Genomic DNA, 12,776 nt, shown 5'->3' with positions numbered 1-12,776 from the left:
TAATATGTTTTAAGTTAATAGTGGAATAAAATTGGTTAAAGTCATGTAAAATTATTAAACATTTATGAAACCCAAAAGCGAATCAAACATGAAGTCATCAACCCTGAGTTGGGCTAGGTTTGGCCAAGTAGGCTCATGTGAATTGGGGAACGGTAAGCTCAGCCCACATTGAGCCCAATTAAAGCCCAATACCGTCTCAAGCCCAAAAGTAGTTATACCAGCCACTAGCCTTGGACCTTAACTTGAGGCCTAAGTGGGCTTGAGCCATTCTTGGCTTGGCCTAGAGGCCTCTTGGAGAGGACCGGGTTTGGGTCCTTGGCCCAATTATTTTATTTATATAAATTTTCGAAGGGTTAGTTTAGGACTTTCTCTTAAACATTATATTCGAATATTTTAATTGGTTATGATTTGGATTCTTAAGCTATTAACAACTTAATTCTTAAAAATATGTGCAAATTAACACACAATCTTTATAGGACATATTTGAAAATCTTTCAAAATTTGTTGATTCATAATTAATATATATATATATCATGTTTCAATGCCTATTCACGTGCAATAATTTTATCCCGACACAAACAATCATAGTTAATGACAAATCACAAATTTGTAACAATAAATAATTAAATAAACTTTTAATTAATTATAATTCTAATAAGAATGTTGAATTATACCAACTTGACCGCAAACACGACATTGTCGAGATTGCATCAATTACGTGCATACATATATTTTAATTATTAAAGTTGATAAATAAATAAATTATCAAGAGAATGAGAAGGCCACTAGGAGCATTATAATTTAATGAATAAAATAATATTTAATAAAATAAGAGTTGTGGGTGCATTGGAATCTTTAAGAAAACGACACTACCTGGACAAGAATTGAGAAGCCCACGCGCATTTTAGCTCAATTTTGTCACCACCCACATGCCACCATAAATTCCCTATTTTATTTTATTAAAGCTTCTACCAAAAAAATAGGTCACTTGTAATAGTAATATTATAAAAGTTTTAATCATAATTTGCATGTCTCAAAATATAACTTTTATAGAAAAAAACATTTTTTAAATAAATTATGTAAAATTAAAGCTTTCATTGAAGAAAAAAGGTTTCCTAATTGTATTTTAAGAGTAAATATTAAAAATCAATTTAAAGAATAGTTCTTAATTTTTAAGAATAATTAATATTTTTAATTATTTTTATTGTATAATTATGTTAAAACTAAAATATAAAAAATGGTTTTAAATATATATATATATATATATATATATATATATATATATATATATAAAAAAAAAAAACTCTTAATTTGTTCATAGTATTTTTTTTTAATTCCATTATAAGAAACTAATACTACATTTGATTAAAAAGATACCATGGAATATGATAAGTGTATATATATGGATATCATATTTCATTTTATAAAAATTAAGATTATGTTTAGTTGACGGATATGTGTATCCAAATATATTATATCACATTGGATTATAACATTTTCAATAAGGTATACTACAAGGTATGTTATTTTTGAATATGCATATCTTATGAATATGATATTTTAAGGTAGTATGTCAAATGAGGTATGTTATATTATATTTATATTTAATTTGTGAAATAAATAAAAAATAATATAAAATATATATTATTTTTAATATTTAAAATAAAAATTATATCATATTTAAATATTTTTTATTTGAAAAAATAAAAAATTTGTTATATTTAACGGTATTCATGGTTAAAATATTTAAATTTTAAAAATAAAAAATTATATATTATGTTATTTAATATATAAAAATAATATATATATATATATATATATATATATATATATATATCATATATTAATATTTTTTTATAAATATATTTTTAGTTTTTCTTTTTTAATCATAAATTTAATTTATAATAAAAAAATTATTTTATAAAATAGGTATAATAAAAAATAAAAAAATAATAAAAAATAAATTTTTAATACATATATATTCCATATATATGAGATTATTAAAAAAATAAAATAAAATAATATATCTAACTATTTATCACATCTTTTAATATAGGTTATTCACGAGATATCTCTTATTCCAGGTATACGTATATCCGACCCCCCAATCATGCCTAAAAGATGGAATTAGACGGGGAAATGAGGAGTGGCTGCAGAGAGGCAGCTCACGTTAAGCAGTGCGGGGCCCAGGAAACTGGGGATGGCGTAATGATACTAAAATAATAACGTGCGTGACTAAGATACGCATTAGACATGCTGACGAGGCTCCAGCTTGCCAACATGCGCACCATAGAGGAACCCACATCCCAGCCAACCCTCCCCACCACAATTGATTTAAAAATCTCCTTGGAATATTCTCGAAATTTTGCAAGAGATAAGGTTTTCAATAAAAAGATTCACTTCGGCGCCACTAATAAAACTCACGCTACAATCACCATCCTACCAAAATTTCTAATATTATGAATATGGTGAAAATTGTAAAGAATGTGACAGAAAGAATACGGTCAAAACGCTGTGGAATGATTTTATCATTTTATTTTAAAATTAATTTAATTAATTAATTAATCAATGATAATAAATTAATCTTTTTAGAAAGGTAACTAAGATAAGTGGGGTCAAGCATGATCCCCTGATCCCCTTGTCATATCTCGCTCACAATTTTTTCCCATTTCCCATCATACAATTGAATTTCTCACAAGAATCCAACCTATCTTGTTCCTTTTATATGATGAAATATTATACTATATTCTTGATCATCTGACAACACATCCATCTCTAGATTTTTTAAGTATTCCAAAGTTAAATGGAACCTAATAATTCGTGTAAGCTTATTCATCCACTTGCTAATCCTAATAATTGTAATATGATTAAAAGTATGTTAGGGAATGATTTTAGAAAGTGTTTCTAATATTTTTAACATCATAAATAAATTTTAAGTATTAAAAATATTAAAAACGCTTCCTAAAATCATTATCAAATAGATTATAATCATAATGTTATCATTTTATGGAGAAATAATATTATTATAGGCTTAAAAAAAAGTAATTATATGCCAATAAATAATGTAGAGTAATATAAAAAGATGCAAACATTGGTACGAAAATTATTGAAGCAGAATAATTTTTTGACAAGCTTATAAAAATGGAATGGTAAAACATTTTTTCTATTTGAATTTTTGGAGAGGGTGTCGGGAGTCACGTGTGGGTGCATTAACAGTCACGAGAGAGAGCCAAAACGGCACGAGTCTCTGATCTGTACAACCAGGAAATTTTAGAGCAATTGTGGACAGCTGTGGTGTTTTGTGGAGGTGGTGACCGTGGCGGCGGCGACGGCGGAGGTGGCAGTATTTGGGGCGCAGCCATGGCTCATTCATATGTGAGGAGAATCTCGAAGCCTCAAATGATGATCGTCGTTGTCACATCCTCATCCTCGATTTTCTCTTTCTGTTTCGCGCTTTCACTGCTGGCTTTCTTTGCTTCTGCTCATATTCTCACTGGTAATTTCGTTTCTCTCTTTTATTTTTTCGTTTTTTTAATTACCGGTTCTGGTTCTCCTTCGCCATCTGTTTGGTTGCTGAGAAAACACTGGAAAAAGAAAAGAAATTTTAGGATTTCATTTTATGAAAAATAAAAAGAATAGATAAAATGGAGAAATCCACTGAAAGTAAGCCGAATGGTTGCATGCTCGGTTCCCGTAGTTTTTCTTTTGTTTTCCTCCGTTTTCTCAGCAACCAAACGGAGCAACCTACGCCTCGAGAGGAACGATTATTTTGAATCTCTGAAACTTGTGATTTCAGGTTCAAATGTAAATTAGTTTTTCCTTTTTATTGATCATTCACATGATGTTGATCTTGTGTGCTGGTTCTATTTTATAATTTTCTTTTGTTTTTCTTATTTGCTTCAATGTCTTTCTGTACCCTAATTCCTTGAGGTGTAAGCATGAACATGAGCCGGCACAGGGGTCTTGGATTTATATATGGCTATGGAAAAACATTGAGATGAGTTTGAGTTTGTGTAGGCTCAGGAACAAACTGTAGAGGATTAAATACCGAATTAAGTAATAACTTTCTGATAGTTTCTCTGGTAAACGTATATAATTTGGTCATCCTCGTGCGCTTCTTTACTTCCATGAAGCGTGTAAACTCCAGACTAGGGTTAAATATAGGAGAGGACAAGGGATAAGGGTGTTGTAGCTTTTTATAAGCAGGGGTGGCCCTACATGCCTTAATTCTATTAATTTAGCTTCGTTAGCATCATTATAAATATTACTTTTGTTGCTGTTGTTGTTGTTGTTATTGTTGCTGCTGCTGCTGTTAATATGTAAATGAAGAAAATGTACCTTTTTGGACCCATCTCTTGGTGTTATATCATGAACATTCATGTGTATTTGTTTCAATTGCAATGCTGGAATTCTCTGACATTATTAGGTGTGGGTTATTGAAGATACAGAGGGCAAGAACAGTGATTTGTTTCCTGAAGTTCTACGGGAAGAAGCAGTGGCAAGGCTCTATGAACTTGGAAAGGTACTTAAACGAACTTCGATCAGTGTTTAAATAAATTGTTGTTACTTCTGATTGAATCAGTTGTAGATAATTAATTGAAAATTTCCATCACTTGTTTGCCAAAATTAAGCCAAATGTTTTTATCTGATTCTCTAATTTTATTTTCCTTTTGCATAAGGAAGAATTTGAAAATGCTAATATTATTGTCTGATTTAACAGGTAAGCGACGCTGAGGGCTATCTTGAGCGGACCTTCTTGAGTCCAGCGTCTATAAGGGCAGGAAATCTTATTCGAGAATGGATGGAGGATGCCGGTTTGAGAACGTTAGCATTCCATCTTTTTTTGCTGAGTTGGTGTTTCATAAACAAGATTAACACTACTGCTGATTTCCAGGTGGATGGACCAAATGGGCAATGTACATGGTCGAGTTGAAGGAATGAATCCAAGTGCTGATGCTTTGTTAATTGGTTCTCATTTGGTGATGCTTCATACTCATCTTAGTTTTAATATAATTTCCATTTTACATTTCCCATTTGACATGTTGACAAAAGTGTAGCATGTGGATACTCTTGTTGATGGTGCTTCGTTTTTTGAATAGGATACGGTTGTTGATGCTGGAATATTTGATGGGTCACTAGGCATAATTTCTGCTATCTCTGTGTTGAAGGTTTTGAATATCACTGCCAAGTTACAGAAGTTGAGGCGGCCAATTGAGGTCTGTGAAATACCATCTCCTAGCTTTATTAGTATCATTTGTTGAAAACTTTCTTGACTGGTGCATTGCATGATCTCATTATTATTATTTTTGTCCTATAACACATCTTACTCACCTAAACTGAAACCAACATAAATGCAATCCCTCAAAATTAGAACCCTTTTGTGCTTCACAAGTTGTGAACAATATACTGGACTGGACATTTCTTCCAGAAACTTGAACTTGAGGTTTTGAATTAGTTATAATTATTGATATGAGGTTGTTACTCTTGAACCTTCCAGGTGATTGCATTTAGTGATGAGGAGGGAGTTAGGTTTCAGTCCACCTTTTTAGGAAGTGCAGCTGTAGCTGGTGTTTTACCAGCTTCAGCCTTGCAGATATCTGATAAGAGGTTTTGATCCAGTAACTTAAATTGTGTATATTTGTTACACTGTTTATTCCCTATATATTTATGCATAATCCTCGTTCAGTGGTGTAACAGTGCAAAATGCTCTTATGGATAACTCTATAGAAGCTACAGAGGAAACATTGTCTCAACTGAAGTATGACCCAAAATCTGTTTGGGGTTATGTTGAGGTATCTTAACCAATGCTGACCGTATTGCAGAGTTGTGAGTCCATTATAGAACGGAGTTATTTTAGACTCTAATTTTCAATGCTTATTATGCTTTTGTATTGGTTCCATGCTGCAGGTTCACATTGAACAAGGACCTGTACTAGAAGGGATTGGTCTTCCTCTAGCTGTGGTGAAAGGCATAGCAGGACAGACACGGCTAAAGGTATTGAACACTTGTTTCATTTGATCTTGGAGTTTGAAGAGTCTCAAATAGGTTACCTCGTCCTTTTTGGTGACCACAAGAAATTGGATTTGCTTGTTTTCAAATTTAGAGTTTAGACTCATTTTTATTACAGTGGCATATATGTTGAGTTACCACACCAATCTGTCAAGTTATTGCTATAGGGGGATATAGGTCTGCATATAGAGACAAACTAAATAATATAAACCAATGGGCTGATCATATGATTTCTTAGTAGCCAGTTGGCAACCTATTTAATAGCAATGTTTTCAATCATCCTGGGGGTTTTCATCAAAATTTAACTTCTTTCTAAGCTAGCAAGTCTTAGATGCATTCACTTTGCAGGTAACAGTGAGAGGTTCACAAGGGCATGCTGGAACGGTCCCAATGTCCATGCGCCAGGATCCTATGGCTGCTGCTGCTGAATTAATTGTTCTATTGGAAAGCCTTTGCAAACATCCCAAGGATTTTCTATCATATGATGGTCAATGTAATGGTTTTGCAGTTGAATCTCTTTCTGGTTCCCTGGTCTGTACTGTTGGAGAGATATCATCCTGGCCAAGCGCAAGTAATGTGATTCCAGGACAGGCAAGAACTTTTTCTCCAGAGAGTACTGATCATGATACCAGAGGCAAGTTTTTTTTTGTAATATGTAGCTTAATGAACCTCCCAATTGCAGGTAACATTCACAGTAGATTTACGTGCAATTGATGACATGGGGCGTGAGGCGGTCTTTTATGAATTATCTGACCGGATGTACCAAATATGTGAGAAGCGTTCTGTTTCTTGCACCATTGAGCGGAAGGTGTGACACTTCACCAAATTCTGCAGTTCTTCCATCACCTGTATGATCAATAACCTATCATGTTATGTTCCATTTCAGCATGATGCAAATGCTGTGATCTGCGATACTGAATTGAGCACACAGCTGAAGTCTGCTACATACTCTACACTCAAAAGAATGGAAGGCGAGATTCAAGGTGATGTGCCTGTGCTGATGAGTGGAGCAGGGCACGATGCCATGGCAATGTCCCATTTAACTAAGGTTTGTTCATTCTTGTTCATTTAAAAATTTGTTTGGTAGTGATTTTAGGATGTGTTTTTAATCTTTCTAACACTTGAAAACAATTCTTTTAATAAAAGTTTTCAAGTGCTAAAAATGTTGGAAAGACTTCTTAGAATCATTACCAAATAAATTCTTATTCTACTACAACGATTAAGATCTAATTTCCTAGACGGAGTATCATAAGATGCAAGTGTTTGAACAGGTTGGCATGCTGTTTGTGCGGTGTCGCGGGGGAATCAGTCACTCTCCTGCAGAGCATGTGTTGGACGAGGATGTCTGGGCTGCTGGCTTGGCCATTCTAGCATTCCTGGAGACCCACTTGTAATTTAGTATATTTCAGTCACTGATGTGCCTCAAAAATAAAACTGAATTGTCCTAATGGATGATTTAAGGCAACAATGTTCGTCAATTTGTACAACCTCTTCGTTAATTGCAGCTTCGGTAATTTAGAGATACTATATTATCTACTAATATTGAACTATTTTACTTTCCTTTTATAAGTGTCATTTATAATTTTAATTATAATATAAAATCATTTAAATAATTTTTTTATTTATAGTAACTTACGACTTACGAGGATAAATTAAAATAATTATATACATATGTCTGCATCCGATCTTTTACAGTCTGATATTACTATATTATATACTATCATTTGGTGTTACATCGATCACCCACGTAGCGTAACGCGAGTGGACAACGGGTTGGAATAAAACAGGTATTTTAAATAGGCAACATCTTAGAAAAATTTGAAAATAGGACACCTCAGCTGCAATTTATGAGAGGCGGACAACGTGGCAGGAATTTGTGGAAATGGAGAGACGGACACGGCAGCTGGAATTATTTTATTAGGAGGGCGGGTTATGAAGAGATTTAGATTAATATGAATCATTTACAAGTTTTCATCATCCAATAAATTATCATATTTTACAACACTTTAAAGATGATCATAAGGATATATTTATTAAAACCTTATTAGGAAAACCCAAATAAAGAAAAAATATGTAATATTTTTTTAATTATATGATTGTTAAAAACCCTACAAATAAATATGATTAATATTTAAGATAGATTTTTGGTTTTCTTAAGATCTTTAATTAAATAATTAACCATTTTTATGAACTTATCGAGGGTTACTAAGATTGCAATAATTACAAACTTTTACTTTAATCCATTTAAGGATATAATTTGATAAGTGTATTATCATCATGAACATGGTTTGATTGAGAATGTAATATAAATTTTTGGGATAATTGTGTTTAGGGGTCAGGGTCCAAAAATTGACCAAAGATTCATATATCATATATATTTAAGCTCAAGACCCCAATAAAGTGTAAAAATTAAGTTGAAGGGTATTATCCTTCATTAATCCTTAAAATACCCTTAATCCTTACATAGGCACATAGTGAGTGTAAATTTCAAATTTTTTTTTTTGTTTTTTGTCATTTTCTATTCCCAATTAAGTATTATTCATTTATAACTTTTTGTTTTTTTTTTCTTTTTTAAAAATATTGAATTTTTTTACTCTTATTATAAGTAAGAATAAATTTTTTTCATATAAATTTTAATGGATAATCAATGAATGAAATTTAATTCTTTTTATTATTTTCATATAAAAAATAGTACTAAACAAGGTTTTCAATTTTTATTTTTAAAAATAGTTTTCATTTTTTAATTAAATGTTTTTTCAAAAAGAAAATATAAAAAATATAAATTATATTGCCATTTTTTTAGAAAGCATTTTTTAAAATAGTTTTTGAACATGATTTTGCTTCATTTATAATTTAAAATAGAAAATAATGTTGATTTTCAATTATTTATAAAAAAAAGTTTTAAAAAATAATAAAAAATCCAAATAATTAAAATAAAATTATTACGGTTGCATGAATTGTAGTATAATAAAGACAAAAAAAACTTATGTGAAATGTCAATGGGTATTTTGGTCTTTTGATATCTTATATTATTTCCGTCGATTATATAAGTTATATGGATCAAACCTTAATTTTTGGGCTCAATCAATTATCCCTAAATTTTTTAATAATTACTTTAAATATTTTAAATTTTTAAAGAATTATTTACTTTAAACATATCAATCCTTTAAAGAATTATATGCCCCAACCATTTTAAATCCTTTAAAAATATGGTTGTTTCATGTATTTTGAATCATTTAATGATTTGAATATGTATTTTGAAAGTGTAAGACATGGGAGGTCTTAGGGTGTCTACTGAATTAGTTTCAAGCTGAGAAAAATCTTACTGTTGTTGTTTTTCTTTTTAAAATATGTAAAAAAATAAAATAAAGAACGGGTTTAACCATAAAAGAAAAAAAGGTATCTTCCCACTTTTTCATTCATCTTAGAACACCATTTTAGTTGTTATGCATACTCGTAGGATTATATCGTTATTATGAACATTACCAAGCTTTATTATAAAGGTTATCAATAATTGTTTGTGAAATTATTTATCAACCCTTAAACTTATTAATTATTTATGTTAAAAAGTTATTAATCTTTTGTTCATAAGCCACGATTTATGAAAAGTTATCGGTTTTGTAATTAGTATTCTTCATAAACACGAGGTTCTAATGGCTACAATTTAAAACTTTTATAATGGGTTATTTGGTTAAAAAAAGTATTGAAAATGTAAATTATCGGGAATGATCTCCATATTTTAAAAACATGTTTATATAATCTCTTTTGAACAAAAATACCCTTCATCAATTTTTAAAATCCTATCTTGTATCAAATGCATTTTAAATAAAAATTTAAAAATAAAAATACCAAAACAAGATTATATATATGTAATTTTGGATATGTAAAAGTTTGTTTTTAAAAAGAATGAGACAATATTGTCTCATTCTTTTAATTCAATATTTTTTTTAATTAATCCATGTCCCATAAAGTCCATCTACATGCACCCATGTCTAGAATTTCTCTATGAGAAAGGTGGTATCATTTTAACTTGGACACGATGTGACATAAAAGGTATAAAGTAAGGGTCAAAGTTGATATGAATAAGATAGAGAAGCTAATAACCAAAATTGATGCTTGTTATGAGTTTGAGATAAAGTTTTTGAAATTTTTTTTCATAGATATGAGTGCATGAATTATCATACTCCATCTGTACAGAAAATTGACATGTCAGATATCTTCCATAAACATCAAAGGTCTGCTCTTTGGGATGAATAGGGAACTTTATCCATATCCATGCTCACCACTAGGGTTCTTCGCAGAGGCTATGGTGATGTTGCTTTCACTGGTACTGACCCACTTGAAAAATATAGGATAGAAACATAGGAGATGGTCTGGGTCGGTGCTTTTTCACATTATTATGCCTCATGAAAAAAAGAAGGAAACAAAGGAGCAGAACCCTAGGCCTTGACCTCAACTCCATACTCAAGCCACCCACAGATGGCACCCTTGCAAGTTGTAACATCAGCCCTGTACTGGTGAGGTAACAGCTCATAGAAAGTATATACCCATCTATAAGACTACGAGTCTACGCTCATGGAAAATATGGTAAACTCTTAAGAGTGCACCACTTGGTTGTCTTGTCCCTTCAAGCTTAGTGCATGCTTTCCAAAAAGCAATAGCTATGGAAGGAGGATGGTAACTCATTTTGATTCAAGTTCATTGCTTTTTAATTTTCATCATCATTACTAGCGTTTTTGGATGGGATCATTGTTAGGTTTTTTTCCTGTATCTTTTTTGGGTGTATCTATGTTACATCTAGGCAGTTGAATTTTTCTTTGGTGTATCTCTATTATTAGCAAACCCTTGGTTCATGAATGAAAGAGTATGAGAGCTCATCAACTATTATATTTCCCTTGTTCATTGAGAGATTTTAGGACTGTCTATGAGGTCGTACCCCCACTTTGGACCATCTTGAAAGTCTAGTTACAACCTCAAAGAAGATAACATATGAAATGAGATTTTAAATTTCTATAATGTGGGAACCATTACCTACTAGCTTTCTTTTGAACCTAATAATGTTGGGTTTTATCATAAGGTAAATGTGTCATTAGCTAATAATCTTCCCTTGAGCTTGACAATGATCCCGTTTTAAAATCCCTAAACAAGAAGTCGTGAGTTTAAACCAAATCACAAATATTAATTTTTTAAAGTTCACACATGTACAAACCCAAATATTCTACATGCAAACTAACAAGAGATTACATATAAGATAAACCGTTGACGTTTTTTGAAACATGTGACCTTATAGCTTTACTCAACCTCCACATGTAAACTAAAGGAATACCATTAGGTAATCAAATCTTATAAGAAGATAGATGCCGTAAGGTAGACCAATGATGTACTTTAAACTTGATAACAATTTTAATTTTTGTCTTTGTTTTTTTTTTTTTTTTCGATGACCTCGAATAATATTTTGAAATTTGATTGATTGATGAAACTATAGTTCTACACTTTGTTATCACATTGTAAGGCAATGAAAAGAACTTGTTCTAGTTGATAGGACATGAGCGATTATGTTGAAATATGAGTCTTCTGTGAGTCTTCTCAATTCTCTATTAAAAGTCTAATAAGGTGGGCGATGACTTTTCAACTCCACTAACAATGAACCATGTGTTGAAGAAGTACGTGGATGCATTATTATTTATAAGAGTGATGCATTAGTATGTGTAATCATAAGAGCAAAGTTACTTGTATGATATAAGAGTTTTGATTCAATGAAAGTCAACGAAATATTGACAAAAGTGATTCCTCATTTGGGTTTTCACCACTTTAATTACTCATATGCATGGGAGGGTGAATATAGTCTTAATGAATTTCTTTAATTACTTTACATGATATTAAGTTTTGACTTTATGAATGTTTACTTGTAATAACGTCAACGAAATTTTTGATAAAAGCGCATAATTACATATTTTGGTCCTTAACTTTTAAAACCTATCTACACAAATCATCACATAAGTCAATCCCCAATCGAAAATCTATAGATTCCCTCCATACACCCCGTGGTTCTAGCTAGACAAGAATATCACGTGCATGGGAGCACGTAACGAATATGATAACGACTCATCTAGTATGGGGTGATGTGTCTTAAAAGTGTTAGGGGGCAAATCCAACCTTACCCATGCACCCACATAGTCTAGAATGCCACAGTAGAATTGGGAATGTAGCAATAGGTGTGAGGTGGTATAGGTTGTTGTTTTCATAGGGGGTTCCTGCAACTATATTCTTGAAGATTTGAAGGGTTTTCGAGGTGATAAAGAGGATAATAGAAACAAACACCAAAGACTTGTGGTGCCTAGGCATGCTGTACTGTCCTTATATTCTGGACGGCAGCCTTGTTTATTTTCTTTATGCTTGTCATCTAAATATTCAAACTTCATAGAAGCAGATTGCTACATCCCACCTTCCCAATACAACAATACCAGTTAAATCACTAATCACATTTGCCAAATGACATAAAATTCGCTTTATTTCCTCTTCTCCTTTCAACACTTTTTCACTTTTTCACTTTTGTACCCATATGTTGGAAATAATTGTGATTAGCCTTATTACTTGGGGGAAAGAAAAGAAAAGAAAAAAATCAACGTATATACAAATAGTTGAGAAGAGAATCTTATGTTGGCAACCCTCCTAAGTCAGCTGATGGGAGCCCCTTTGTCTTATTAGTAGTTAACAAATAAACAAAAATGGACAGCACCCCATGTGAGGGCCCTGAACGACCTCCA

The 12,776-nt window shown here is 31.6% G+C and overlaps 1 protein-coding gene across 2 annotated transcripts; it reads left to right on the top strand.

The window, feature by feature from the left end:
* The first annotated feature begins 3,149 nt into the window (after positions 1 to 3,149).
* On the top strand, positions 3,150 to 7,549 carry LOC100247417 (allantoate deiminase 2). 2 transcript variants are annotated; one of them, XM_002275807.5, is made up of 12 exons: positions 3,150 to 3,496; positions 4,443 to 4,522; positions 4,721 to 4,824; positions 4,895 to 4,979; positions 5,100 to 5,216; positions 5,498 to 5,607; positions 5,687 to 5,792; positions 5,908 to 5,994; positions 6,358 to 6,600; positions 6,692 to 6,817; positions 6,896 to 7,057; positions 7,281 to 7,549. In XM_002275807.5, exons 1-12 carry the CDS (start codon positions 3,361 to 3,363, stop codon positions 7,401 to 7,403), a joined length of 1,479 nt encoding a protein of 492 aa, XP_002275843.3. In that variant the 5' UTR covers positions 3,150 to 3,360; the 3' UTR covers positions 7,404 to 7,549. The 2 variants fall into 2 exon arrangements, with proteins under 2 accessions (XP_002275843.3, XP_059593493.1); XM_059737510.1 differs by having other exon boundaries at positions 3,202 to 3,496; positions 4,449 to 4,522.
* Positions 7,550 to 12,776: the final 5,227 nt, after the last annotated feature.

Source organism: Vitis vinifera, chromosome 1, assembly GCF_030704535.1.
Source record: "Vitis vinifera cultivar Pinot Noir 40024 chromosome 1, ASM3070453v1".
Lineage (NCBI taxonomy): Eukaryota > Viridiplantae > Streptophyta > Magnoliopsida > Vitales > Vitaceae > Vitis > Vitis vinifera.
Note: the sequence above shows the minus strand (reverse complement) of the source record. Positions and strands in the feature narration are given on the sequence as shown.